We start from the raw sequence: 27971 nt of genomic DNA, 5'->3' as shown, positions 1-27971 counted from the left end.
CTTGAATTCTGCAACATAACTGTTGTTATTTTTATTAGTATTACTACTACCCAAAGTACATGATGAGTTATAGATCTGACATTGTCAAAATAAAATAACAAAGCAGATGCAGTAGCAGACAGAAAGATATAAAAGTTAATGCAATTAAAAATATTAGACCGACCTTCACAACTCAACCGAGTGACTCCCCATATTTGTTAATTCAGACCTTTTAGGAGTACAACATTTAGTAAACCATATAAATCTTACAATCTTAACCACTGAAAACATTTCATTTTTAAAAGTCAAAATCCAAGGACTAACAACAGATGAACCAAGATGATCACCAGTATTACGGCACTTGGTCATTTGCAATAAAGTGATCATTTTACTAGTTAAATAAAAATCAATATTAAACTCACAAACAGATCCCAGGTTTCCTGATTCTCATTTTTTCACCCAGAGATATAATTTTTAAAAATTCTTCTAAATATTTAACTAAGCTGTTCCTGAGTTTTGTGTCCCTGCTTGTTACTGCAATCTTCAATATCAATCTGAATTATTTTGATGTACAGAAAGCCCTGGTAGGCTTTCAGAATTCCCACCTTGGTTCAGCTAGGAGTTAGACTTTCAGCAGTTCCCACAGGGCAGATTGGATTTAGTTTGGATTTTTTTGAGCAGAATAAAGGGAAAGACCTAGGCTGTAAAAGGGTTTCCCCCTCAGTACTAGATCACATATAAGTGCACAAGGGAGGCTGTCTACAGATGATCATGTCAAGGCTTTCCTCCCTTTCTTCTGTTTGCTATCTTTATCTCAACCCCCCATTTCTTTACTCTGTACACAGACAGTACGTTGTCTGCATCCCCTCTCAAAAATCCATTGTAAGTGTGATACCCTCTCACACAATCCAAAGCATAAGCTTTAGTGATGATGAACCTCTGTGATCCCACTGAAGTGTGTGTGTCTCAATAAGAAATGTGCCTTTGCAGACACATCAGTGGCAGGAATCAAGAGGCTATGTTAGCTGTCTGATCCCCACAAGGGCAGGAAAGGGCCTATGAGGGAGACACCATGAAAACGAGACGGGCATGAAAATAGTTCACCATTTCACTGACTGCACGAGAATAAGCCTACAGTTCACACCATGGCTGTGGAAAAATCACACCCTCTGTCTATTTTAAATGGGGGCCATCCCAGAAGCTTTGCATTGGTGCCATGTAGCCAACCCAGCCCTTACAGTTCCATCCAGACAACGGATTACATTACAACACTACCAGTGCATTTCAACTGTCTCTCTCCTAATTTCCAGTAAACTGCAGTAGTTTGCTTCTGCAGGAACAAAATGCTATCATGCTATCAGCATAGGCAAGCACAAGTGAGTGCACATTGAGAATATATTTTTTTAATAATTTATGTATAAGAATGAGCTCTGAATTTATTATAATTTCTCAGGAAAAGAAAGCACAAGAAAATCATATGTATTATGTTTTCAATGCAGGACAGAATCTTACTGTGACAGCCAAACTACATAAGGAAAAGGGATGTGTTGAGAAAGATGTTAAAAACAGTCATTTCATAGAGGTACATCTATTTATTTTCTATACCTAAGACACAAAAGGAACCACGGAAAAAAAATAAAATAAAAAACAGAACACAGTTAGAAACATATATTTCTACTTTCCATTAAAAATTACAGACAATACACTCAATTCAGAGGAGAAAAAAAAAAAAAAAAAAAAAAAAAAAAAGATAGAATAATGCCTCAGCTACTGTAACAAAGAAATCATTCAAACTCTGTTTTCCTTCTCTGTAAAGACAAGTGTTTCCTTTATTACATTAAAATGGAGACATAATATGGATAGAATAAAGATTTTCTCAGAAAATATAATGAACCTTTTGATCTTGCTGTCATAGGAAATCTTGAGGCAAGTGGTAATTAGACTGAGCAAAGATTTGACAGTGCAAAGTTAGATTTATGGTGAAAGCATAACCTCGATTAAAATGGCAGAAGTCCTATCAGTTTTAATATGGCTAGTGTATAAATAATAATAATTTCAGGACCAGAATGGAACAGTATTTCCCAGAAACAGGGGGGGGAAGAAGGGAGGGGTGAATTTCTGGTAGAACAGACCGGTACCTACTTACCTTCATGCTGTCTGTAAGTTGAGAAAAAAAAAAATAACCTTCATAATCCTAATAAAACCTTTTAAAACCCTGCACATACCTTTTAAATATTTATCTTATGTAAAGGCCATCATTCCAAAGACAACACTACCCATCTCTGGAACAGCTCATCCTTCTGTCACTACTGTGCTGTGAAGTGAGGCAGGTCATACAGGACACACACCAGTGCTGTCACCATCCTCCACCTGACCATGAATAAATACAGCAAGACTGCCTAGGGGAAATAGGGTCAAACCTACTGCTTTCCCTTCTTACAGCTGTCATTCATTTGCATTGGAGCACTGGTGATATGATTTTGAAGGAAACCAAAATACACCAATATAATATACATTATGTATATATTTTATATTACCTGTTACACATGTATATATTATAATAACACTAAAGGTGAAAGGTTCTCACTAAAAACAACTTTTAAGTTTGAGGTATCCTGACAAAAGCTACAAATACGTCTGCAAGATTATAACATGATTCGCTTCTAACAAATGAACTAAATAGGTAATCATCGGACTTTCAGAAGAAATAGGAAAATGCTTGCACAGAAGCCCTTTGGTAGTCTGTTCACAGAGAGGTGAAATACTCATAAAAAAAAAAATGGAGAGCAACACTTATCAGAAGTGGTACACCTCATGTCACAGATGACCTCTTCTTAGTAAGAGAACAGAATCACAGAATCATTCAGGTTGGAAAAGACTGCTCAGATCATCTAGTCCAGCCTAGTTCTAAAGTCCACCACTAAACCATGCTACTAAATTCTACATCTACATGTTTCTTGAAGACCTCCAGGGATGGTGACTTGACCAATTCCTGGGCAGCTTATTCCAATGCTGCCCAACCCTTTCAGTAAAGAAATTTCTCCTAATATCTAACCTCAAAAAGGAGCTGCGCTACTCAGCAGAAAACTCTTCAAGGAGTACATTCAGCAGACTGAGCTGTATGACAAGCACATTTCTAGCTACACACAGACTGATGCAATTCAGAAATGCTGAATTATTTACTGGTATTCTTCTTTGCACACCCTGCTATTCTACTCTCTGACCCCAGCTGCCTAAGTAATGGTGCATCTTGCTCATTAGTGCTCCTCAGATCTGTCACATCTGTTATCTCAATTTAGGCTCCAAGGCTTTTATGACAAGGTTTGGTTTTGCAGGTGTCTCTACAAGATGCTGCCCATTAAAGGTGCTATAAAAAGTGTTAGCTAATAACTGAATTTTCTTCTGCTCTCCAAGCTTCATAGTGTTACACATTTTACTTAATTTACTTACTCATCTTTCAGGAAAAAAAAAAATACAGTTTCTCCGTACTTGTACTTTTTTTGGAACACCCAGATTGTGCAGGTGCCTACTGGTTCGAATGCAACCATTACCTGGTTGGAGCATTACAGCATTACATAAGCAGTCAGCCCACCTGTTCTCCAGGAGACAGTCCATCTTTGCTCTCAAATCATTAGAAAACAAAGATCTTCCTCCAACTGCTTTGTGTGATAGGAAAAGAAAGATAATTAACAAAAATAACTTTTAGTAACAGTCATTTCTTCTGAACTCGTGTTATGGCCAACATCTTACAGCATCAACACGTAAATGAGATGGCTGATCTGAGCTTACAGAATCCAAAATCTAGAATGCAAGGTGATGTGTAACACACATGAATTTCAGAATTAAGAATTTACCACAGCACTAACCGTTCTACCATTTAATCAACTTGTTTCATTCTGTCAGAAAATACTATTATCTCCCCACTAAAATACTACTTACAGATTCCCACCATTTAAAGAGTAAGCCTGAAAAACAAATAACCTCTGGGAGAATTGCCCGCCATGAAACACATCACTAATCCTGAATCTGAACAGGATACTCACCTAAGGGTTTTCCACACTTATCCCTGCCACATTAAATATGATGGAGTGAGGCTGTCACTGCAGTAGTTTTCAATAGGCAGGTACACAGCATGTCTTATTATGCTTTAAGGAACAGATTCAAGCTTCTCACAATGACTTATAAGAGCTATAAGGGCTGACCTCTTTCAACTCTTTCACCTATTTGCACTAACACAGTGCTTATCCTGCAGTTCTGTACGGCTAACAAGGGTTTCCACCAGCAGCATTTTGGGTACATGCACCTGAAAAAATAAAAATGTGGAAGAAAGGCTTTTCTGAAGAGAAAACCTAACAAAAGCTAAGGGTAAGGAAGGACGTCTATACACAGGTTTGAATTAGATATCAAATGTGCTTCCAGAAAGAAAGGAAGTGGGACTAAATTTGTTTGCTGAAACATAGTCTTTTGGTATTTCCATGAAGAGTGACAGCTTGAAGATTTCAGCATTCATGACATTGTGCTTAATATCCATTTAATGAGATGACACTACAGTTTAATTGAGAAATATAAATTATTAACTTTTAAGCTGTTGGAAAAAGATAATTCCTGAAGACCTTTCTTGTTTCACTGTATGATGACATACAGAACTCTTCCTTGAATTTTTCACTTCTTCACATAGCTTTGTAATTAAAAAAAAATGCCAGTCTGATTCAGTCAAGCTTAATGTTATCCCAACAACAGGCAAGAGTGAGCCTGTAGATGATGAATATTTCAGTCTAGGTTTATTGCTACAGAAAAAAAAGTAACACTTAAAATCCCTGGAGGTGTGCTGCTGTGAAATCAATGAAAGTAAGGAAGCTACACCTATCCCCCAAACATATTAAGAGAGTTGCAAAATAAAAGAAATTCCAGTCTCAAATATTTTATCCTTTGGGTGTAATTTGCACTTATTTCTGTGTGGATACACTTGCATGAGAATCAGACTGCTCTGATTTCACAATCCCTCACCAACTACCGAATAAGTGGTCGGCCTCATACTACCTCCCTGTGGGCAAGTGACGTTTTCTGCAAAGCAACTTGGAATTACTTCACAGTCATTTAAAGATTTAACACCTTTCCTGGCAATACTGCTTACCTTGGCAGGTACAGCAGGGAGCAGGGCACAGCCAGTGAGCATCCTGACATTATTCTGCTTATTCTTGGGTTTGTTTTAGTGTCTCTGCTTCATTGGGTGTAATGTCTGTGAACAGGTTTAGCTTTTCAGGAACAAAGACCCTTCCTTGAATAACACATTAGGATTCCAGAATTCTGTGGCTTTTTTTTGATTTCTACTGCTTTGGTTATTTATTTATTTATTTTTTTAATTGTCCTTTATTGTTTGGTCTAAACTACACCATCCCACTCTCCAGACAGCATATTGGAGCAGAGAAAAATATGGAGTGGCAATACAACAACTGAAATTTGTTTGTTACAGCAATTCATATCAAACAGCTTGACTTGAGTTTCCTGATTATTTTTGCCATTAGAGCACAATCACATTGTTTTGGGCATTAAGGTCTAAATGCTGGCATTAGACACTGAAAACTAGGTGTATGTTAAAATACTGTCATTGATCATTTAAAAGGTATTTTGGTACCAAGGAATTGTAGGTCTAGACAGTGTTGTAAATTATTATTATTGAAAGATGCCATGATTCCTTTTCTTATACTGGCTTCAACCTTTTTGCCACTTTTTTTTTGCCTTTATCATTTTATGCCTCCCAACAAAGAAATTACTATGTATCGAAGCTAGGTTAAGAGGTGGTTCCCTTCCAGCAACACGCATTTAATCTCTATAGACCTTTGTTCAATAGAAACTCAAGCATGTATGTTCTTTGTAAAACTGTAATAATAACCAGCATTTTGCAAGAACCTCAAGTTTAAAAAGTCTGTCAATTACCGTGTATACTTTAAAATATAACTTTCTACTTAAATGTTGCTTTAAAGTAGCCTTATTTAAAAATATATAATTTTCATGCAGTTTTGAGCACATGAATAAAAGTATATAGTGTTCACAAAAAAAAAGTTAACAACATACAATTCCCATTCTGAGTATTGCAATTGAGTATTCTTGTTTGCATTCAGTCCTAAAAACAAAACAAAACAAAACAAAACAACAACAAAAAAAACACAGCACAGAGCAAAGTATGCTTTGCAGTATCGACAGTAATTTGGCATATGTGGGCTTTATCAAAGGTTAAAAAGTCCAAGATTTTTCATCCCACTTCTTGAAACACATTCACCCTGAGTATCTGCATGATTAACTGAATGGCTTCAGATTAAAGACCTTGGCACACCTCTGAGCCATCATGAGATGAAATAGCAAAAGAGTGTTCAGCACAAATTCTTATTTTAATTCAAATTAATTAGCCATTATGCTGAGTTAAGCACACAGCTATAAATGTTAGTCTAGACATACCTCAAACATTTGTGGATTACTCTTGGTAATCAATTAAGTCCAATTAAAACAGACCAACAGTGTAGGCATACCCTTTAGGATTTAATATACGAATTGTATAAATTACATCAGCAGATTTTATTATTATTATTATTATTATTATTATTATTAAACTTTATCCTTGATCTACCCAAGAGCTTTGGGTAAAGTCATTCTACTGCTTTGATCAAAAGTTTTTCAGCCCTGGAATGGATTTCTCTCAGGGTTTCACATTGCAAGGTAGTCATCAACATAATATGCAAAAAGTATAGAGACAAATCACAAGGTTCATGACAGGCTTCACATGCTAATCAATATTCCTGATGGGAAGGAGTGTCCTGCAATAATTACAATACAGGAAAAGGGGTGAAGAAATCTGAGTTTACTTCCCAGGAATACTCCTTTCCCCGGTGATGCTAAGAAAAGTTTCTGAACTTAAAAACTAAAGAAAGATCAGAACAGACACCAAGAAATTATTTATTCCACCCCCTCAAATTCCTTCTTCCCCTGATCAATTCCTCCTGCGATTCTCCTGCCCAGCTACACCTAAAGTACTCCTGGTAGATATGTGTCTCATCCTACTTCTGTTCCTTCAACCATGCTTTATTTCACATCACAAAGCAACCTCAGAGCACACAGGATAGAGTCCTGAACAGTGACACCAAACTAGAAGATTTTCTCCCAGAGGGCACCTGATGCACCTCAGCAGCAGTTATCTCCCTGTCTCTGAGATAAGACTACAGTTGCTCTGAAACATCCCATCTAGCAAACTGGGTAGCACCAGCTCAGCACCAGCTGATTCACTCTGAAAATCTGCTCTTACAGGCCCACACTACTACTACTAACCAAGACATAGCCTAAACCTGTAATCTCTTGCCATCCCAAGCCTGGAAATAAAGAGTTTATAATTCTCTCCTCTTCAATTACCAGTTTCATTTCTTGAGTGCTGCATCTTTATTTCCTCACAATAGACCAGGAACAGTGATTCTGCTTCTCATTGATAAAACACCCAAATATCTATGGAATAAAATGTGCTATCTAGACAATGCGTATCTTTATTGAGGTCATTAGTCCCCTGGCTCCAGAAATAAAATACTCGTGCTCAAACAAAGCAGCTCTTTCTGCACTTATGCAAAGAAAGGAACCAGGAGGTAATGGCAGTTCACGTAAATTTTGTTCCACAAAATTATTTTTTTTTGTAATTAAAAATATGAATTATAGTATCCAAGTGCCCTAAAAAGAGCAAAGATTTTAATAGCTTATGGTACACAATGACAACAAACTGAGATTTACATCTTGTACCGTTCTTCTTTTAAGAGAAAGTTTTAGTTTACATACACAGGAAAAAGGCTGGCTTATCTCCAAAGTCAGGTATGACAGTCATAACATGACTTCTGCTTATGTTACAGTTCTAACTTACCCATAACTGTTGGTAGCTGTCAAGCAATCTTGATTTCTGATACAAAATCAAATCATTTGATAGTAATATATGTGATATGTTTATTAATAAATCAGTCTCATTGCTGGGTAACAAATAAACTTAGCCAGTTTGTTCCCATTTTAAATAAGAACACCTTTTATCCATTCTCTAGTTGTGTTAAAACACAATAAAAGCAGGAAAATTGCAGAAAACTATACTCTGTTAGTGCAATTTATATATCATAACCAAATACAAAGCCAGAAATTTGTACGTAGGGCTGACAGCTTATCCATTTCAACAGAACTCAAGCCACTGAGATGGTCTTTTTCCATTTCACAGCTCTGTTAAAATACGACAAAATGTCATTCTTAACTCTCAGTTTCTTCCTGTTGTCATTTCATACCACAGCTTTAATTTTATTTAAACATTCTCCTCTGTTGCGATTACATCTCTCAATTTGTTACAATACAAATTACAAAGATACGTGCCAGCTTTTACCCTTATCAGCATAGTTTTCTAACTGCGTCTTGATTAATTGCTCATTAGAATAGATGAAACAACAGAACTTACATTTTGAGAGTGCCTTTTGTTTGCATTACAGGAGGAAATCTAAATCCCCATAGAGACTTGCTCTTTTGCCATTATCATAATTACATGTTTTCTAACTAAACTATCTTAACAGCACATTCACACTGCTGTGGTAAAGTATCTGTCAGGATTTTCATCATCAATTCTGCAGTCAAGCAATAGCCTGACTTGAGCCATTATGAGAAAACATTTCTCTCATGAAAATCAGTACACAAGTATAAAAGAAATCTCTCCAAAATTACAAAATCTGCATCGTGGATAATAAGAAAATAGAGACACAAAGAAACATTATCTATAATGGACTTCCACATGTCAGGAAAAGACAAAACATGTACTACTAAAATGCAGTCCTTATTAGTTGATAGAATAAACAAGTGGAATTAACTAAATTATGAAGCATCATATTTTCGGCCTAAGCTCTATTTAGAAAACTTTGGTACTATAATAAAATTTAGCTTTAAATATAAAGAATAACAGCCACAGTAAGACATGGGGCTCTAGGCAAGTACCATAATGAAGAACCATCTCCATTCTGATAACTATTTTGGCCAGGAATTTGGTGAGGACACAAGCTGCAGCCAGTGAGAAGACAAACCTCACCCCCAGAAAATTGCCAGGTGCTGCATTCGAGGGAGCAGGAGCCAATGCTCCATGCTGCCCCAGCAGTGCACAAGCTGCCTCCCACTCCATCCAGAACAACAGTCTCTTCTCGGCACACATAGTTCAAGGAGTTACTGGTGTCATCATGACCATAAGGCATTTTGTGAAAGAATACTGTTTGTCTTAGTCAAGGCCTTGGAGCCAATATTTCCACACTAAGACATTTTAAGACTGGTTCCCCTTTGGGGCTGATCCATGTGAGTAGTTCATTGTCTCTTCACATCCAAGAGGAACATGATTTTTCTGCCTGTTGCCAGCAGGTAAGGTGACGAGATCATGAACATGCCTAAAAATCATGAGAGAGAATAGTCTGATAACTCTTTGCAATCCCATTTCAACAGACTGTAGTTTTTGTCATTGAAACAAAAAACGACCTTGCAGTCTAACAGTTTTGTAATCCTCATTCCCAAGTCTTTCTTTGGAGACCTCATTCACCTGCCTGCAGCTGCAGGGTTCAAAAAGGTCATGAAGAGTAGGCAGGAAACTATACATGGAGTCATCCTCTCCTATGGGACTGGAAACTTTCTTGCTCCACATACTTCACTTCAAGAAGGCATGAAATACCTGTCCCATCTAACCTTAGGTCCAATAAGGCAGCTATTAGAAGTTTTTCTTCTTCACCTTTCACATCAGTGGAGGCACCAACTGTCTTCTTTTCTAGTTGTCAAATAAGCTGAATTTTGACAACCTCTGGGTAGTCTGGATCCATAAATCCCATTCTTCTGTTCAGTGGAAACTGAGTCCAAACAGCTATAGCAAGAGGAAGGTAAATGATAAAGAGCATTCTCCACTCAAAGGAAAGCCTGAGAAGAAACATGTGGCATCTTTGTTTTCTATTTTTTTCCCAGTCTGCTTTTCCACTATCTCAGGCACTTTAGAGTTGTGGGCTTGGTGCAGTTTGATTCCTTCGCTGTCATCCAGCGAAGCTTTTTTTTTTTTTTTCCTCCCTTTCCCTCACACAAACAGAAAGTCTATCTCTTTGCCTGGATTTCTTTGTACATCCTCTGTATCTTTCCATATTCTGTACTCAATATTTACTCTTCTGCTCTGCAGATGCCATAAACACACTGCCTCTTTCAGGCAGATACTCCAGGTGACGCATTTGCTACCAGCAGCGTCTCTCAGGCCAGAAGCACAAAAATCTTCTGAGGATTCAGCTCAAGCTTGTGACAAATTGAGTGGCAAATTTTACATTGTGAATGAAAAAGAATAAATATAAAATTGTTACATACTTATCAATATTGCTCAGATCTGAGATCCATGATCCTGAATTTGAATTCAATTTTTATTCTTCCACCTCCAAATAACCTCCACAGAGAGATTTCACTCGTACAGTGGCTTTATCAGATGCCTAGGCAGCTTTAAAAGTCATACATCAGGGAGAAGAAATAGAGACCAATATTAATAAGCTGCTCTGGGAAAAAGAAATAATTAGGTCTCTTCGGTTAACCTGATTCATCTTCTTTCACTTTGTGCTGATCTCCTATCATTTACATACCTATTTAAAGAGCAAGTTGCTTAATTGCTTTTAGTTTCCAGATGAATCTATTGCATCACCTTCAATATGAGTGGCAATCAACAACAACATACATTTGTTTTCTGCAGAGCCATTCAGCCTTTTTTCCAGTGTGGTTTCCTGTTTACAATCAGATTTGTAGCACAGGATACAAGAACAGTTTGTTTTCTGATGCTCATTGGTTTCTGCTCACAACAGAAAAATTAAGGAAAGGCACAAGGAACAGAGCTCGCTCGTCTATCTCAACTTCTGTCAGATAAAACCTGATCTGAGGTTAACCTTGGAATTGGTAACTTGAATGGAACAGTTATTCAGCTGTCAGCTCAAGGTAAACAGGAAGAAAAAGAACCAACGGGAGGTAGGCTAGATATCTCAGAAAGAACTAGACGTGAGATGACTTTCACTATCGATATGTCACAATGTAATTTCAATTAAACAGATACCAGTATTTACAAGATTTCATGACAATATGTCAGTCAATGCCAAAGCATTCACAGATTGAAAAAGAACAGAATAGAAATTCAAAAAAGAAATTAACAGCAAATAATCTCTACTTTCAATAACATCTCACATTTTCTTTAAAGTGTTATAATTAATTGGAGTGTAGACTCTTCAAAGAGTAAATGCATAACTCCCATTAGCGCTAATGGAAGTTAGACACACTCATCAAAGGGAGAATATACTTCTATCTTTATGAAAGTAATCAGCGTGTCACAAAGCTGTATTTTCCTTAAGTTATCACTCTCATGCTATGCAAGCTGAGCACAAAGGTTTGCATTCATTTAAATTCAGATTATGCACTTAGAAAAGATTCTTCCTTCACTGGAAGGAATGAATGCAAGAAATCAGCTTGCTATTATGTTAAAAACATACATTGCAATATGCAATAAAAGTAATTACCCTTATAATTAAAGGTTGTCACTGTAAATGGTTTAAAAAAGATATTGAAAGAACTTTTCATTGCTGTTCTGGTGAAGATGTAAATTGATTATTTTTGTCTGTGGTCCTTTATTTAATACTCTCTCAAGGAATAATTAAGATTTTGTCTGAAAGCAAATTGCTTTTGTGTATCAAAATTCTCTAAATAGAACATACAGATCATCATGTCTTTATTAAGAACTGATGGCATTTCTATACTGAAAAATATGTTCATATTTACTTTTTTTTTCCAGTTACTCAGTAAATATTTTGATACAGCAGTAAGCTTTTTTTTTTTTTTCTTGGGGAGTGGGGAAGAGGGAGGCTGTGAACAACTCAAGGAAAGCACAGGATGACTGACAGATGCCCATCTTTTCTTTCTGACACTATTTGTTCATTCAGACTAACTACCCCCAAAAAGACCAGAGATTGGAGCAGCACAAGTTGTGTGAAAACAAAACAAAACAAAAACTTCCTGAAAGGACATGCAACAAATCTTTACCTTCTAAATCAAACCAGTTTCCACATGCTCAGCACTGTGCACTACTAGCTAGTACTGTCAAAATCAGTGGCAATTAGGCGTTTTCTCAGCAGCAATTTCCCTCTTCTCTAGAAGACCGAATGCTTTTCCTCAGTCCCAAACTCTTCACACTTGTCTAAACCTCATTGACTGAAACAGGAAGCTCCCAGACAAGGAACTGATTAAAATCTTTTATAAAGAAAGAATATATGCTATATTAGCCATCATAGTAAGCTGTAGGTGCTCAGCACTCCTAAAAATCAAGTTTTATGTTCTTATAATATTTGTTAACAATTTTTTGTTTGTTCTGCTTTGCTTTTGTATTCAACAAATAAAACAAACGGTTCTTCAGCTGAGGATTAACAACACTGGAAATATCCATGAATATCCATGACTGACAAGCCTTTCTGAAATTAATTCAAAATGAATATCCATATATCCTGACTTCCTTGAAATTGAAATATCCTTTTTTTTAAACCTCCATAATAAATAAATATTCCATTGTGATAGCATACTGAAGTTCAGTACTAGATGAACAGGTATTTGCTGAGTGTCTACAGATATATCAATGTACCAAAGTTATTGTATAAAATTGTATGAGAAGTTTCGCTCTGAAGTTTTCTATTTTTATTAAACAAAAACCTGAATCAGAGCATAAGAGAAACACGAAGTCTATCTCCACAAATGCACTTACTAAGAATGAAAATTTCTTTCACCAAACACTTTACCAGTGCTGGGAACCGAGAAATGTCATGTTTTTCATCAAAGAATCAGCTTTTAACATGGTGCTCAGGAACTCCCACAAAATTGCCAGGTGAAGTCAAACTATTCATCAAACAGTTTTCTTGCTATTATTTCTGGAAGGTCTCACCCAGATAAATCTATATTTCAAATGTAATTTTAATTCCTCAGAGCTTAGCATTACTTAATAAATAAATAAAAAACAAAGAAACAAACAAACAAAAAAAAAAGTTCAAGTAATCACATAAAGGAATGCAATTTATTTAACATGCAGGTTTATTTTTTTTAATGAGAAACAGAATAAATGATATTGTTAAATCACAGTCTCTTTGAATCTATGTTACAGTACTCAAGATATACACATCCTATTAAAAAAAGTTTTGTTAAAATTAGTTAAAAAAAAAAAAAAGTCACTCTAAAGATGGTAATGGGATACAAAGTGTTTATTCTGAAAGGCATATTGTCTATCTTCTATTTCCATACACTATGTAGAAAAGGGAGGGGGAAGAAAACATTACCTACAGCAGAAAAAAAAAAAGTGCACTTTCACTTTTAGCTCTTTTTCAATACTCTTGACCCTCTGACTTTAGCTAGGCAGTAAAAAAAATATAATTTAACACTATAACATATACCAGAATAATACAGTAGAACTATTGTTATTATTTCCATTATAATAACGTGCATAGGCTAATCAAGGTCTTCAAAAATACAGTTTTCTGGCCAAATTGTTTTCAACTAACACAATTTACCTTAATAGGAGCACAAGAAATAGCTGGAAAAGAGGACAGAGTATTAAAAGAGAGAAACGTTTATGTAACACTTTATAGGATCATTCTAAATGGCTAAAAAAAGAAAGGACTAACTGGCTAGAACAGCAAGTCCTTGCCTCTAGGAGGACAAGACACAATGCTGGGTATGAAAATGGAAAAAGATAAAAATTCATAACTTAGAAAATTTTCATTACATGTGCAGTTACCTGGAGAGCAAAGAACCAGCTTCCACTTTTGGAACAACTCATAACAGCAGCCAATTTCCATATCTCTGCATATCTGGAATCCATCAGAAATCAATGGAAATGCTGCAGGTTACAATATTAACTCTGAAATTGCTTTCTATGAATAGAATACAACATCAGTTTGGGTGATTTATAATGTAGTTCAGAGCTGTAATTGATCATATGGCTTAGAGCCTCCTTCTTTAAATTGCCCATTGAGATGACCAGAAAACAAAACATTGGAGAGTGCCTGCATTTTATTCCATATTAGAATATGCTGCAAATCTTCTATTTCTTATTTTAAGAAAAGATTCCTCAGAATTTCAAACAGAACATACTGAAATACTTGTTTTAGAATGTTGAATTGTTCTCTCTGATAATGCCAAAATTCATGTCAAAAGTATTTTGGCATGAATAAAATAGTGTGCACAAGCAATATGAAATACGTTAAAATAAGAGACGTTGAAATGATTATGCAAAATATTTCAATTTTTTTAAAAGATAACATCACCCAAAATATAAGAAAGATGAAATGAAATGTTTAACCCTTTTTCTCAAAGCTTCCATTGACATATTCCTCCATACAAAACTTGAAGACTGAAAATTTCAGAGTTTTCAGACAAAATATCTTCAGCCAACTGTAATTGTCACTCTGAATCTAACTCATGCCAGTACTATCTGCAAAGTTATCATCATCCAACAGCTAGGTAGTGACCTTTACAGATGAGCCCTCTCAGTTGGCTTCTCAGTAACAAACATAGAAATATCTGAATCATCATCACATAATTAACTGACCCATTTCTGCAGACAAGACTCATAACACAACTCCAGGACTAAGGAAAAGAAAAGAAGCTGCCTTCTTATGCTTGAGATGGCTGTTCTAGGATGGGGTCAATTACGATTACTTTTGAAGCTATTATTACAAATTCTCATGTAGTGCCTGTCCTGCAGTAAAATAGATTAACTTAGCTGCTTGATGTTTAGAGTCCTTGTTGTAAGTATTAGTGAAGTAAACTCCTGGGTTTTCATGGCCACAGTTTTAAAGTTTCAAGTACTGACAATTTTTACTTTCTATTTGTAATTCACAGGTCTAAAGCTAACTTTAGACTTCCTAGTAGCTTTGGCTGTACTTAAAAATCAATATTCCAAATGCAGAAGAAACTTTGTTAGCCATATGATTAAAGTAGGCTGTATGTAGAGAAAGCACACTACATTTCCATTTGAAGCACCTGCCTTGTAAGATGGGCTTCATGCATCAAGTAAGCTCTCAGCTACAGATTAAAAAACAAAAACAAAACAACAACAACGAAACCTATCAAAACTCGAGTGGCTTTTTCTCTGAGGGTTTTACATGAGAAAAAGTATTGTGGAAAACATCAGATAAAATTGGATTAAAGTTGAAGCACTTTCAACATGGGAATCCAATATTTAAATTCAGTCAAAAACATGAACGTTTCTCCCAGTCCCATGTTTTGGTAATTTTATTTTAAGAAAGCGCCCGGAATTCAATTATGTCACAAGAGGGCCATGGGTTTGTATAGTTCTATTAATGGATCAAAATCAATCTACATTTAATGACTTGGCAAAGAGACACATGGTTGCTACACTGATTACTAGTTGGCAAATACCTCACATAAATTGCCTAGAAACTTTGTCAGACTGGATAAACGAGCAAATATAATTTGCCTCTGTTTTGTCTCAACTATCAGTCTCATACAGACAGTATGTTCACCACATTCGATTTTTGCATGAGTAAATTAAAAATGTAATTAAGTCAGAACATCAAAAATAAAATAATTTAAAGATTATAGCACTTTTGTTCTCACTGCATTTCTCACTGCCCCAGATAAATACATAGCTACAGTTGTAAAGTTCAACTTTTGGCCAGACAGAACGGCAGGCAGGTCACCTCACCAGGTGTTCCTTGGGCACCGTGTCAATGGGGTGAGAGCAACTGTAGAGCTTTAGTCCAGCTCTGGGGACAGCCACAAGTGACATAGCGCATATGAGCCTTCAGCACCAACCTCATGTCTCCTGCTCATCACAAGGGCCAGCACTTGCCTCTCAAAGATCAAGAACACCATGATTTGGTGGAAACTCTCACTGTCCATGTGTCCTTCTAGAAACTGCCTGGAGTTAGAATAGAGATGTGTCTGTAATGGGAAACACTTGCACCTTGTGGCACCAGTGAAGTGCTAACACAGGCCTTTGTGCTCTCCGTTGGACTGCCCCTTCCCTTGTTCTTTTTCCTGCTTCCACTTTAACTATACTTTTTTTTTCCCCCATTTTTCTCAAAACCGTGCAATGCTTACACTGCCTCCTGCTCCTGTCATTTATGCCATACACATGCCCTCATTATTCAGCTCTGAAGTACAAACATCTTCCAGGAGAACTTAAGCAATACCAGAAGTGAACAGACTTACGAAAGAATCTTAAATGTATAACCTAAATGTATGTGGATATATCAAATTTCCCAAACAAGCTAAAGCCAAAAGTCCTTCCTTTTTCATCACACTGACAGAGATAATCAGCTAAAATCATTCAAGTACCAACCACATGTTCATACGAATAACCTTGGCCTGGTACCCATTTCCATGCATCTGAATGCATGCATCTTTAAGACATAATGACTTTACACTAAAAAAGGGCAGATTTAGATTAGACATTAGGAAGAAATTCTTTACTATGCAGGCAGTGAGACTGGCACAGGCTGCCCAGAGAAGCTGTGGCTGCCCCATCCCTGAAAGTGCTCAAGGCCAAGCTGGATGGGGTTTTGGGCAACTTGGTCTGGTGGGAGGTGTCCTTGCCCATGGCAGGGGATTGGAACTGGATGGGCTTTAAGGCCCCTGGCAACCCAAACCATTCTGTGATTCATGATTCTATGATTCTAAAATAGCAGGAAAAAAGGTCTAAAGGCATAATAAATGGATTATATATAATATATATATGTAGATATATCTATGCTTAAGAAATTCATTTTTATGGGTCCATTACATAAGCGTTTAAACAACACAGAATGGTATACACAGCACTATTTTTGCTGTCTCAATCCAAAAAAAAAAAAAAAAAGAAAAAGAACAGACAACAAAACATAAGGATTAGATACATAAAGTTTTGTTCTTTAAAGATTACTTTAAACACTGTAAAGCTTACTAATCTGCCACAGAACACTGACACTGTGCCATACTCATTAAAGCACTGTCTGTTTAGACAAGTAAGAAAACTGAAGAAAATGAAAAGGATTTGCTTTAGGCAAATGGGAACAAGGCAGAAGCAGCCAACAGAGCTGTCTCATGAAGCTACGGCTGAAGGTATATCCCCCCACTGTGCAGTTCTCCTTTGCAGAGGATCCAATTGCTGATAAAAAGATTAGAGCAGATTTAAGTGAGCCTGTAAGAAGGACCATAAAACCAGCTGCATGTGTAAACAGCAGCTTCCAAAGGGAAAAGTTAGCAGTTCACTACAATCCCAACCCAAGGTGAAATGACTACAGCTCCAGTAAGCAAACGGGAATCCTTCTGCTCAGGAACAGTAATGATAACTGGGGAAAACAGAACAAGGAGACACTTCATATGTATATAAGCCTGCCGATGCATGAGCACATACTTCTCTGACGTCCTCGTGTATAATAGAAAGAAGTGGGAGGGAATGCTGGAAGGAACTCACCTGCTCTCATTCCAGTACTTGCAATCACAGAATCACACAATCACAGAATTTCTAGGTTGGAAGAGACTTCAAGATCATTGAGTCCAACCTATGACCTAACACTAACAGTCCTCCACTAAACCATATCACTCAACATCTAAACGTCTTTTAAAGACCTCCAAGGATGGCGACTCCACCACTTCCCTGGCAGCCCATTCCAACGTCTAACAACCCTTTCGGTAAAGAAGTTCTTCCTAACATCCAACCTAAAACTCCCCTGGCACAACTTAAGCCCATTCTCTTCGTCCTGTCACCAGGCACGTGGGAGAACAGACCAACTCCCACCTCGCTACAGCCTCCTTTAAGGTACCTGTAGAGAGCAGTAAGGTCACCCCTGAGCCTCCTTTTCTCCAGGCTGAACAAGCCCAGCTCCCTCAGCCGCTCCTCGTAGGACTTGTTCTCCAATTCATTATTTAGGTTTTCCCGTACAGTAAAAATGTTTGTCCTAGAGGTCAACATCCATACTAGTAATGGTGTAGCACATCAGGTTTCTACTCATGTACATTAAGAGCTGCTTTCTTAGTCAAAAATGTATTAGCTTGAAAAGGTCTCCCACTTCCACAGACATTGCTATGGTAACTGAAATAGTAACCTTAATACATGCACTATACTCAGGAGACTCTTCCTTCAACAAACAGGGAGAAGTAAGATTTATTAAGTGTCTGGTCCACTTTCCTAGGGGTTCACATGCAGAATTACCATACTTACCCCCTGAACATGAGGCTGATATCTATAAAGTTTACTTGGAAAATGTAAACCATTCTGCTAACATCTTCTGAAATATAGTATGCCATGTATGACAGATACACTCTGCCTGAGTAAACATTTTGTAAGTACATTGACCTCTTTGTTAAATTTTTAATGCTTTGGGTTGTGGAATAAGTCAAAAAATAATGGGACATACGTTTGAAGAAAGATTGTAATGAGTATTTTTGGCTAAAGGTGGAAAAAGGTAGTTTGATGTTCCACCAGCTGGAATACCTGATTTCATTTTTCTTCATGTACACAATCTGTGGATTTTGTCCCATTAAGCATGGAATCTGTCCATGTCTTTCTTAATACAACTATAAGTAAGGTGTTACAAAAAATAAAAGACTCTTCAGGAATAGAAATTTGTGGTAATCTGCAGAGGAAAAATGTCTAGTAAAAATAAATAAATAAATAAATAAAATCAGAAAACAAAAGCCCATAAAAAAAAAACACTTTTGCGGTCAATAATGGTAATGGTCAAGTGAAAAGAGGTACAAGACAGTGTAGAGGTTATATCTAGTACAATGCTGTATCAGTGTACAGAGAATATCTGTGAGGAAAGGGAGATTTCTGGAGAGGTGTGCTAAGAAGTCATTTACAAAATGCAATGGTGACACAAGTTAATGGCCCTGAATACATAGCACTATTTAATGCTTGTTAGCGATCATTAACACTGACACCAGTATCGACGCAGCAGTGGGGCTTAACGCAGTTGATCAGAGCAGAAATTACCCAAGATCCACTTTTAAGCAACCAAATCATGTGGTACCTTAGAGACATCAATAATATCAATAAAGAACAGAAAGAAATATAGTATATGCAGCAGATCCTAATAGTGTGGTCATGAAGGAAAGTTCAGTTAAAACAGCCACTAAATGACACTATTTAAAAGCTAGACTGCATACAGCCTAGAGTAAAAAATAACTGAAGGAAAAACTCTACTTCACAGGTTGTAATACAATAAAGAAGGGCAGAGAATCAGTGGATAAAAGGAACAGTCTTCTGTCCTCCCCACAGGGAAGATCTCTTTTGCCAACTTCTGACACATCAAAATAGATTCCTGTACAAGGTTGAGTCTCTGAACCTGAAACACAAAAGCACCTCTGCATCATGTAAGAAAATTAGTATTTGCTTTATAACAACAACTACTGTTGAAGACCACCATCTGTTGTCTGGTAAGTTAGTATGCAAGATGAAATCTCCATGTCCATGCAGAAAAAAAATGTATAGAATCCATTTTTAAGGGTTTTTGTTACATTCATGCACACCTGCAAATCAAATTATCTCATGATTTCTTATTTGCACTTCTGCTATAGCGCATGAAATCATTTATTTCTATTTGTTGTTTCTAGTTCCTGTTCACATTAAAATTTTAGGAGCTTTATACGCCGAGTATATATTCTGCTTTCATGCATTCTTCACCTATAAAATTTAAAGATACATTCATTTTGTAACAAGAGACATGCAGAGAAAACAAAACCAAAGAACTACCACAGTTAAACTTCAATTATAAATAAATAAATAAAATTTCTTCCTAAACCAAGATCAGCCATTATTTGCAGAGCCACAATTCCTTCATCAAGGGACACAATGGGGAACATTGTGCCTGGTACCAGGGATAGTTGCCACCACAACCTTGGCCTGAATGACCAATTACCCACCTACAACTGACCTGAAGAGAAACTTTCATCCTGAGTGCAAAAACAGCCCCAAACCCCTGCATTCAATTCCCTAATGAGAGAAATTAATCATGCTGCTATCTCAATCAATTTTACAACAGCATTAACTCTTTCATTTAACATTAAAAAAAATAAATAAATAAATAAGTGGAAAACTACTGATCAAAACATTTATTCCCCTATTTGGCAGTTTCTGAGAGAAAGTTTAGTCAATCCAGACACTCCACGTATCTTTCCCCATTTTTTTGGCACTTTCTCAAAACTCGGTATTAAGATTTGGCAAAAACTGGGTGTGTAATTCTCACCACTGCTGCAGTTCTATGAAAGAAGAGTTTTAGCTAAAAGCTTCCAAAGATTGGAGCTCTGTCTGGGATTTTTTTATTTGTTCTTCAACATGCTGCTTTTCCCCACATGGGGAATCAACGTCCGACCCTGCACTGCCTTACAGAAATAAACCCTTCACAGTGAACCACAGGCAACAAAACAACTCTCTGGCCTGGCTTCCAGCTCCTGGCTCTGTACAGATAGATTCAGATAAATAATGAAAGCTATATCCAGAGCTGGCAAGAGTACCACTGTACGTACCTCTCTCACATCTTCCGAAGTCCCTGCCAGAGCATTAACGCATCATATCACTGCCTAAATAGCTGAATGCCAAGCACAGATCCTGCTGCACTGAAAATGCACAATGGCTGAATTCCAGCCTGGCTGCTTCTGACTCATTTAGGAGGAAAATAAAATAAAAAATAAGGCTTCACTCTTAATAACATCCATTATAAATTACAAGAGTAATACCAACACTATAGCTATGTGTAGCTATGTAATTGTAATAGAGATTTGCCTGTTTGTCAGCTCCAACTCAGCTGCAACTTTCTGGAGCAGAATCTGTGTTCTTTTGTTGCTCAGCGATGGACTGATTTCTTACACTTGACCCATATCAACTAGCAAACAACACTCCTCGCTCAGCTCTGATAAATAAAGTTCACATTTGTCTCGTGCACAGGAAGAAGCTTCCTTTAAAAAGTGCCAAATGGTTTAAACCACAATTTCCTGCACAAAGCTGGCACAGGTTGTACTGTGGAATCTCAGTGTGCTTTGCTTCCCAAACCACTTTCGTTTTTATTATCTACAATTCTTAAAGCAATTTCACCCATCTTCACGCCAAGTTTCCCGGATCCACTTTTTATTTATTTTTTCAGGATAAACGAGAGCCAACAGAGACTTGAGCAAAGCACCAGCTCCAGCAAAGGGTACACATTTCAGTCCCTAGGTGATAAAGGCAGAACACAGCTAGAAAAAGATGCTAGGGACAAACACAAATAAGCACATGGGATGCCACTGTCTCATTCACTCCTTAAGGAATAAAGCAATAAAGCAGCAATAATACTTCTGCAGCCAAGTAACACCTTTTTCTGCTAACTTTAATACACAATCTAAAAAATATTGCATTGAAGTGATTATTAAATTGTAAAACAAGAGTATCAATTGTAAAGCAAGAGTATATTAATCTTAATAGTAATATTTACAAATGAGAGACTGTATTGGTAAATACAGTAAATGTTTGCAAAATAAAATGTGAACTGGGGAGAGGGATTTCATCCAAAAACCAGTCCACTGGTTTCACCACTGATTCCAAGGGTAGGCATCATTCATTCCTTTCTTTTCCATGCTGATAAAATTGGTATGTGAAACTAAATAATAATGCCATCATCAAAGCTAGTAAATATTACTCAGAAAATGAAAACCATGTCTCTACTGAAGCTAATACAGGAAATTCTGAAACAGTGAAAAAAGAAATATAAAACAAGTAAATGCAAGGGCTTGAGTTAAATCAAAAAAAAAACAGACATCTACTGTCTTGATACAGTTCTAAAGGCAGACTGAAAAAGTGAAAATACTTCTGAGTTGGGATGAAATAGTTTATCATCGTCTCAAAAGAAACAAATTGAAATTGTAAAAGGAAAAGTGTTGGAGAGTCTTTGCCTTTACAACATATGTGCATGGAAAATCATTTGTTTTGGGAATGAAATCCAAACAGGAAAGTGAATCCCCTCCCCAAAACACCAGCCACTGAAATCCATCCCAGCTATTCCCTCTGTGCTGGTGCCTGCCACCTCCCAAGTCCTCTCTTCACTTCCCCAAAACCTACCCTCCTTATGCAGCAGGACTGTATTTGCCTGCAGAGATGTGATGCTGAGCAGCCATACACATCCCCCTATGCTTTTCCTGTGACGCAGAACTGTAAGGGTTACTCAGTAAAGGAACAGACAGCTCCTCCAGCAAGCAAGGCAGAAAGAGAAAAATATTTCTTTTATCATCTCACAATTTCAGCAAAGAACCTTACAGAAGTTTTACCTTAAGCAGATGCCCATATCCCTCCCTGCTCTGGAAAGCAGATCTGTACCTATATCTCAGGTGATTCGCTGAGCTGTAGTACAACATGGAATCCCAGGGCATAGCCTGCTGCAGGCTGTCACTCAGACTTCAGGCTCTTCTCCAACACTTTTAATTTAGATACATGAAAAATATCATGACTGTGCTGACTACATACCCATCTGAAGGAAACAAACAAGCATCCAGCACACCTTTTTTATGTATAGAAAAGGTTGACAAAGATTATCTAAACAGCAAAAACGAAATCAAATCTCATACAAGCAGAAGGAAAAAAAAAAAAAAAAAAGATTCAGGTCTTTATTGTCATTAATAGCCAGGGTTAAAATCAGTCAAAAGCAGTTAAAATTCAAGACAGAAGCAATACGATAGATACACAAATCTCTTAACAAGCTTTTTTGGCAAAAGAAAGTCCAGGAAAGTTTAACTGCAGTACCTTCTTAAATGTAATTACTCTGCATATTTTAAACTATGCTTCCAGCTCTACTCTGCAGTGGTACTGTCTCATCTCAAGTGATGTATACAGTTTTGGGCACCACGATACATGATAGATGTAAAACTATTAGACAGTGTCAAAAAGAGGGCAGCAAAGACGGTGAAGAGTCTGGAGGGCAAGATGTCTGGAGTGGCTGGAGGGCAAGATGTCTGGAGGGCAAGATGTCTGGAGTGGCTGAGGTCCCTGGGTTTGCTCAGCCCCGAGCAGAGCAGCCTGAAGGGAGGCCTCATGGCGGCCTGCAGCTCCCTCACAATGGGAGCGGAGGGGCAGGCGCTGAGCTCTGCTCTGGGGACAGCAACAGGACCTGTAACAGCACAGACCTGGGCGTCAGGAAGTAGTTCTTCACCGAGAGGGTGGTCGGGCACTGGGACAGGCTCCCCAGGACCACGGTCACAGCACTGAGCTGCCAGAGTTCAAGAAGTGTTTGGACACTGCTCTCAGACATGGGGTCTGGTCTTGGGTGGTCCTGTGTGGAGCCAGGAGTTGCACTTGAGGATCCTTGTAGGCCCCCTTCCTACTCAAGATATTCTGTGATTCTAAGTAAAGCAAGCTGTTTCGCCATCTAATGCAGAACAGTAGAACATGCCTTATCAGTAGCAATGTGCTGTAGTAAAGTACTTATAAAAGTACTATAATAAAGTACTTACTTTTATTATTCACTGGCAGCATTTTAAATTCTCACTTTCTATTAGAAAATCTGAAGATCAATAATGCTAAGGAAAGATGTATTCTCATATCACTTCTTCAAAACTATGCCAAGAAACTGCAATGCTTTCTGAAATCTAGTTCTCTTTCAGATAATGCTGATTGAACTGATGGCTACATATGCTCTCCTTAATGTCCTTTTAAATAAAGTTGAATTGATCAATTTATAATTGAAAAAAAAAAAAGGCTTACTAAATGGCTGAGTGATTATTTTCAAGAAAAATACTAGCCCTTATCCATAAAGCAAGAAAGAAACAAAACAATGCAGGCATGTTTGATGCAAAATTTCAAGCCTTTAAAAATTGCCTTTGAAGTTAAAAAGAAAAAAAGGGAAGTGAGAGGAAACTGAAGGATATCTACATAGATATATCTTAAAATGATGATCAATAGAAACATGCTTTCTTATTAATTTCTACCAATTTCTATTAATTACTTTAATAACTTTCTACTAATTAATTTATTTGGCAACAGCTGATTATCTCAGATAAAGAATAGCACTTCCTCTACAGCTTTAAACATCTGCAGAATTATTAACTGGTGGCAAGCACATAAAAATGTGGACTCAGTTTCAAGTAGAAAAGAAAACGGACTGTGAAAACATATAGGAGCTTTTCTTATTTAAGACTGGATTATAGTAGAAGTAACTACATGGCAATAATCTTTGTAGTGTATGAATTTCCAAACATGGAAGAAACGATATTGTGTTGGAAAGATAATGCTAGACAAATTAATACCTTCGTATGGAAAGTTTTACTGAATGGCAACAGGTAAACATTAGACCTTACCTAAAATCCATCTCGAACTCACAATTCTTAATTTAAAATTGGAAATTTTTCTACAAAATATTCTCTACATCCTGAAGGAAATGCTTACTGGAGGAATCATTTTTTCAATTTCTATTCCCATCCTTTCCCAGGAGGTCAAGATGATAACATTTTTAGATGTTTATTCTAAATTATTTATTCAAATTCTACTCTAAGAGGTGCATAAAGTAAGTAGGTACTTATTTTCCACAAAAACGTTCCTGTACAGAGTCCAGATGCACTTACTCTGCCAATATCCAATCAATGTGCAAGATGTTCTCCTCCAGCTGCATACTGCACAATCTCATCAGTTTTACACTAGATTGCTTATATCCTCTGTTATTTTGAATGACATCTTTAAAATTATTTTCCATTGTATGAGTTTCTTAAGATGGATTTTGAACGCCACAAAATAAACCTGTATGCAAGCAAGTGGTTATCATCAATTTCAACACTTTGGCATAGACAGAGATTTAAAATTAGAAAACCATTTCAAAAATTAATGAAACAGACATTACAAGGAAAACTCGGGCTCCGGCCAATTTCAAGAGAGTTTGAGATTTTAACTGATTCTTTCTCAAATGGTAGTGACATCATTCAGTTCTTAAAATGACCACCTAGATTCAAATTACATGAGAGATAGTACACTTACCATTAATCCATTTGGCTTCTGGATTATGAACTATGAACTCTTTTCTGAAGAGATCTTCCAAAGACAATCTGGTTTCAGATGAATTTGCAAGTTCATCTAAAATAAGAATAACAGGATCATTTATGATGGTTATTAAAACAATATAATTAGTGTAGTTTGCAAAACACTGGAATTAGAGGACTAGAATACATAGTTCAGAGGTCCTGTTGAAATCAATAACACTACCTTGCTCTAACGTTTTTCACTGGAAGTAGTAGTTTCATTTTTCTTCAGTAAAGCTTGAGGAAACAAAGCACTAGTTGGTACCTTACAGACAGGACAGCTGAAACATGAAGTGTGTGGCTAGTTACTATTCTGGCAATGTAGCAGTATAGCTCCTTCTTCCCACCCCTCTACTCCATGAGAAAACTGATTTCAAACCAATACAAGAATTTCATCACAGCCACAGGATGAAGGCCATATTGATCACCTTTTACAAATAGAAACTAAGTAACATACTTCTGTAAGTAATTGGTTTGGAGCCAATTTCATGTATTTTAGGATCCAAACCTTGGGAGAAAAAAAAAAAAAAAAAATCAAATGCACATTTTATGGCCTGTACTTGTTCTTGAGTGGTAAGTACTGAAGCCTTGTTTTTTTAACCTTGGCTATCAGCTTTGTGTTTTTCCCAAAACATGATAGGGCCCTGAAAGCACTTTGGAAAGTTGGCCAACACTTATTTTAAGGTGCCAGCTTTTAAAATCATTTCCATACTTTAGAAATGAAAACGGAAACTCTGCTAAATTCTGCTTTTCTTGTGCTTTAGGTTAACTAAACGACAAGTTTTAGAGATTGAAAGGTGAACTGTCACACAAAAGTGTGATATCAGAGGCAGTATTCAAGCAAAAATACTATTTTGCTGTCAAAACACAAAGCTTCCAATGAATATTCATATATATCAGCTATGTATTTCAATGGCTTTAGTCTATTTAGAAGAACTGCAGTTGCCAAAAGCTGTGTTGTATGTCCCCAGTGCACTAGCAGAAATATGCACCTATTCACTTCCTACACAATCAGCCAGACAGCTGCCTACTTGAGTCTTTTAATCATTTTATCATTATCAGGGAGGACTGTCATAGTTTACAGCAGTATCCCTCTGTTCTATGAGCTTTTCTCTCCAACATATGGGCGCTCCAAACTACTCTCTTTGTGAAAGGAGCTTTTATTTTTTACAGTCAGATTTTGTCTTTCTGGATTGCTGACATTAGGTATCACCACTGAGGACAGACCCATAGGAAATAGTATCTAGAATCACAGCAATCAAGGAACAATATTGTCATCTTTATGTTGACCCAATGTGATACAGCACAATTTTAACAAAGAAAACGTGCTTTGTAAAGGTAGCAGTATCCTGTAATGCCTTTCAGATGAAAATATGAGTCCTTCACAGTGAATGAAGTCCAGCACTGTTCAGTTATCAGTGTTTATTCAGCCAAATTTCTCAATTAGAGGCCTGGCTGAAAACTTACAGAAATGAACAACATGTTTTGTTGGTGTGTTTTTTGTTTGTTTGTTTTGTTTTTGTTGTTGTTGTTGTTGACCTTTTAAATGTCAACACTGCCTGCTGCAGCCGCTTCATTTAGTATTCATAAGGTGCATCTTTGCTGCATTGGAGACAAACTCCTTTCTAATGCAAGCCACACATTTAGGATAGATGCAAGGCCACCATGGCTGCTCACTCCATGGCATTTCTGTGTTTTGCATGCACCTCCCTCCCAGCTCTCAGTAAGCACTTAGTCACCGTAATCAACTCCTCTTGTACATGATATAATGCTAAGCCTGCAGAGTTTTTCAAATCATCTCTCACAAGAGAAGCATTCTAATCCTTAAATAAGCTTTTTGGCCTCTTCCTACCTTCCAGGGATCAAAATAGTCTATTTGGGTTGTTTTTTAGTCTCCAAGTCCAGCACAGGACAGAATATTCCACTTGTAGTCTTACCAGAGCTTTACAGCAGAGTAACATCATCTCTCACGGTTTATACCTAATCCCTCTGTTCACACATCATGGGACCTTGATAACTCTTTCTCCTGCCACACATGGAGTTTTTATCTTCAAAGTAAGCATATGTTGTTACATATGCCCTGCTCAGCTCCACAAATATATTTCCTGTCTTCAAAACACTACCATTAGGCTTAACAGCATCAAATACATCTTCATAAGCCCATTTTCCCCACTCTCCATAACCTTGCATACTACCTATCCCACAAGCTGTTTTCCATCGCTCATTCTGGTATAACAGACCCTGGTCCTGATGCTGTTTGTGATCTCAGAAGGATTCCCTTTCTAACCTTTCATGAGTCTCTGTTTCTATTTGTTGTGACCCCTCATATATTGCCAGTCTACCAACTATCAATCAAGATCACACAAGCTGTTATGCTGCCAAAAATTGTCTTGCCCAAGACAGTTTAGTTATCACAGATTGTTTTTTAACTGCTTTAATAAAACTCAATAGAACAATACATCAAGTGTGTGCAGAAGACTATCAGAGAAGAAAGGCATACCAGTTCTGCTTTTCTGTCTTTTAATTCACAAGCCTGACAAGTAATCTTGAAATAAATTGGATTTTAGAGTAACTTTTAAAATTGATGTTAGCATTTCTAAGATGAAACAATCAGCATCTTCAAACGACTTTAATATATGTTTGAAAAGTTGTGAGGTTTTTTTGGTTGGTTGTTTTTTGTTGCTGTTGTTGTTTTGCAATGCAAAGTCACGTCCAAAATAGAGCCTTGTTTGTAATCTTGGACACTAGCTTTCTGCTCTGACAATATTGCATATTGTGTATTTTTTGAGTAAAATATAGATTTGACATTAAAAAAAAAAATAAAAAAATAGTACTTTACCTTCCCCAAATGCTTAGTTTATGTATAGCAAGATGAATTTCTCACCATGTGAGCTCTCTTTACCCCCTCTCCTGGGTAAATCTTTCTTGAGCACAAGCAC

At 37.0% G+C, this 27971-nt stretch overlaps 1 protein-coding gene across 3 annotated transcripts in view; it reads right to left on the bottom strand.

Moving 5' to 3' along the window:
• The window catches only part of DPP10 (dipeptidyl peptidase like 10), a gene marked incomplete at both ends in the record, with an annotated part of 475742 nt that overhangs the window by 173547 nt on the left and 274224 nt on the right, over positions 1-27971 (bottom strand). For all 3 annotated transcript variants that reach the window (XM_084288828.1, XM_084288829.1, XM_084288827.1), the window contains one exon: positions 24992-25087. In XM_084288828.1, coding sequence (XP_084144954.1) covers positions 24992-25087 — 96 coding nt within the window. The remainder of the gene's footprint in view (positions 1-24991; positions 25088-27971) is intronic.

Source organism: Netta rufina, assembly GCF_964035555.1.
Source record: "Netta rufina genome assembly, chromosome: 6".
NCBI classification, from domain to species: domain Eukaryota; kingdom Metazoa; phylum Chordata; class Aves; order Anseriformes; family Anatidae; genus Netta; species Netta rufina.
Note: the sequence above shows the minus strand (reverse complement) of the source record. Positions and strands in the feature narration are given on the sequence as shown.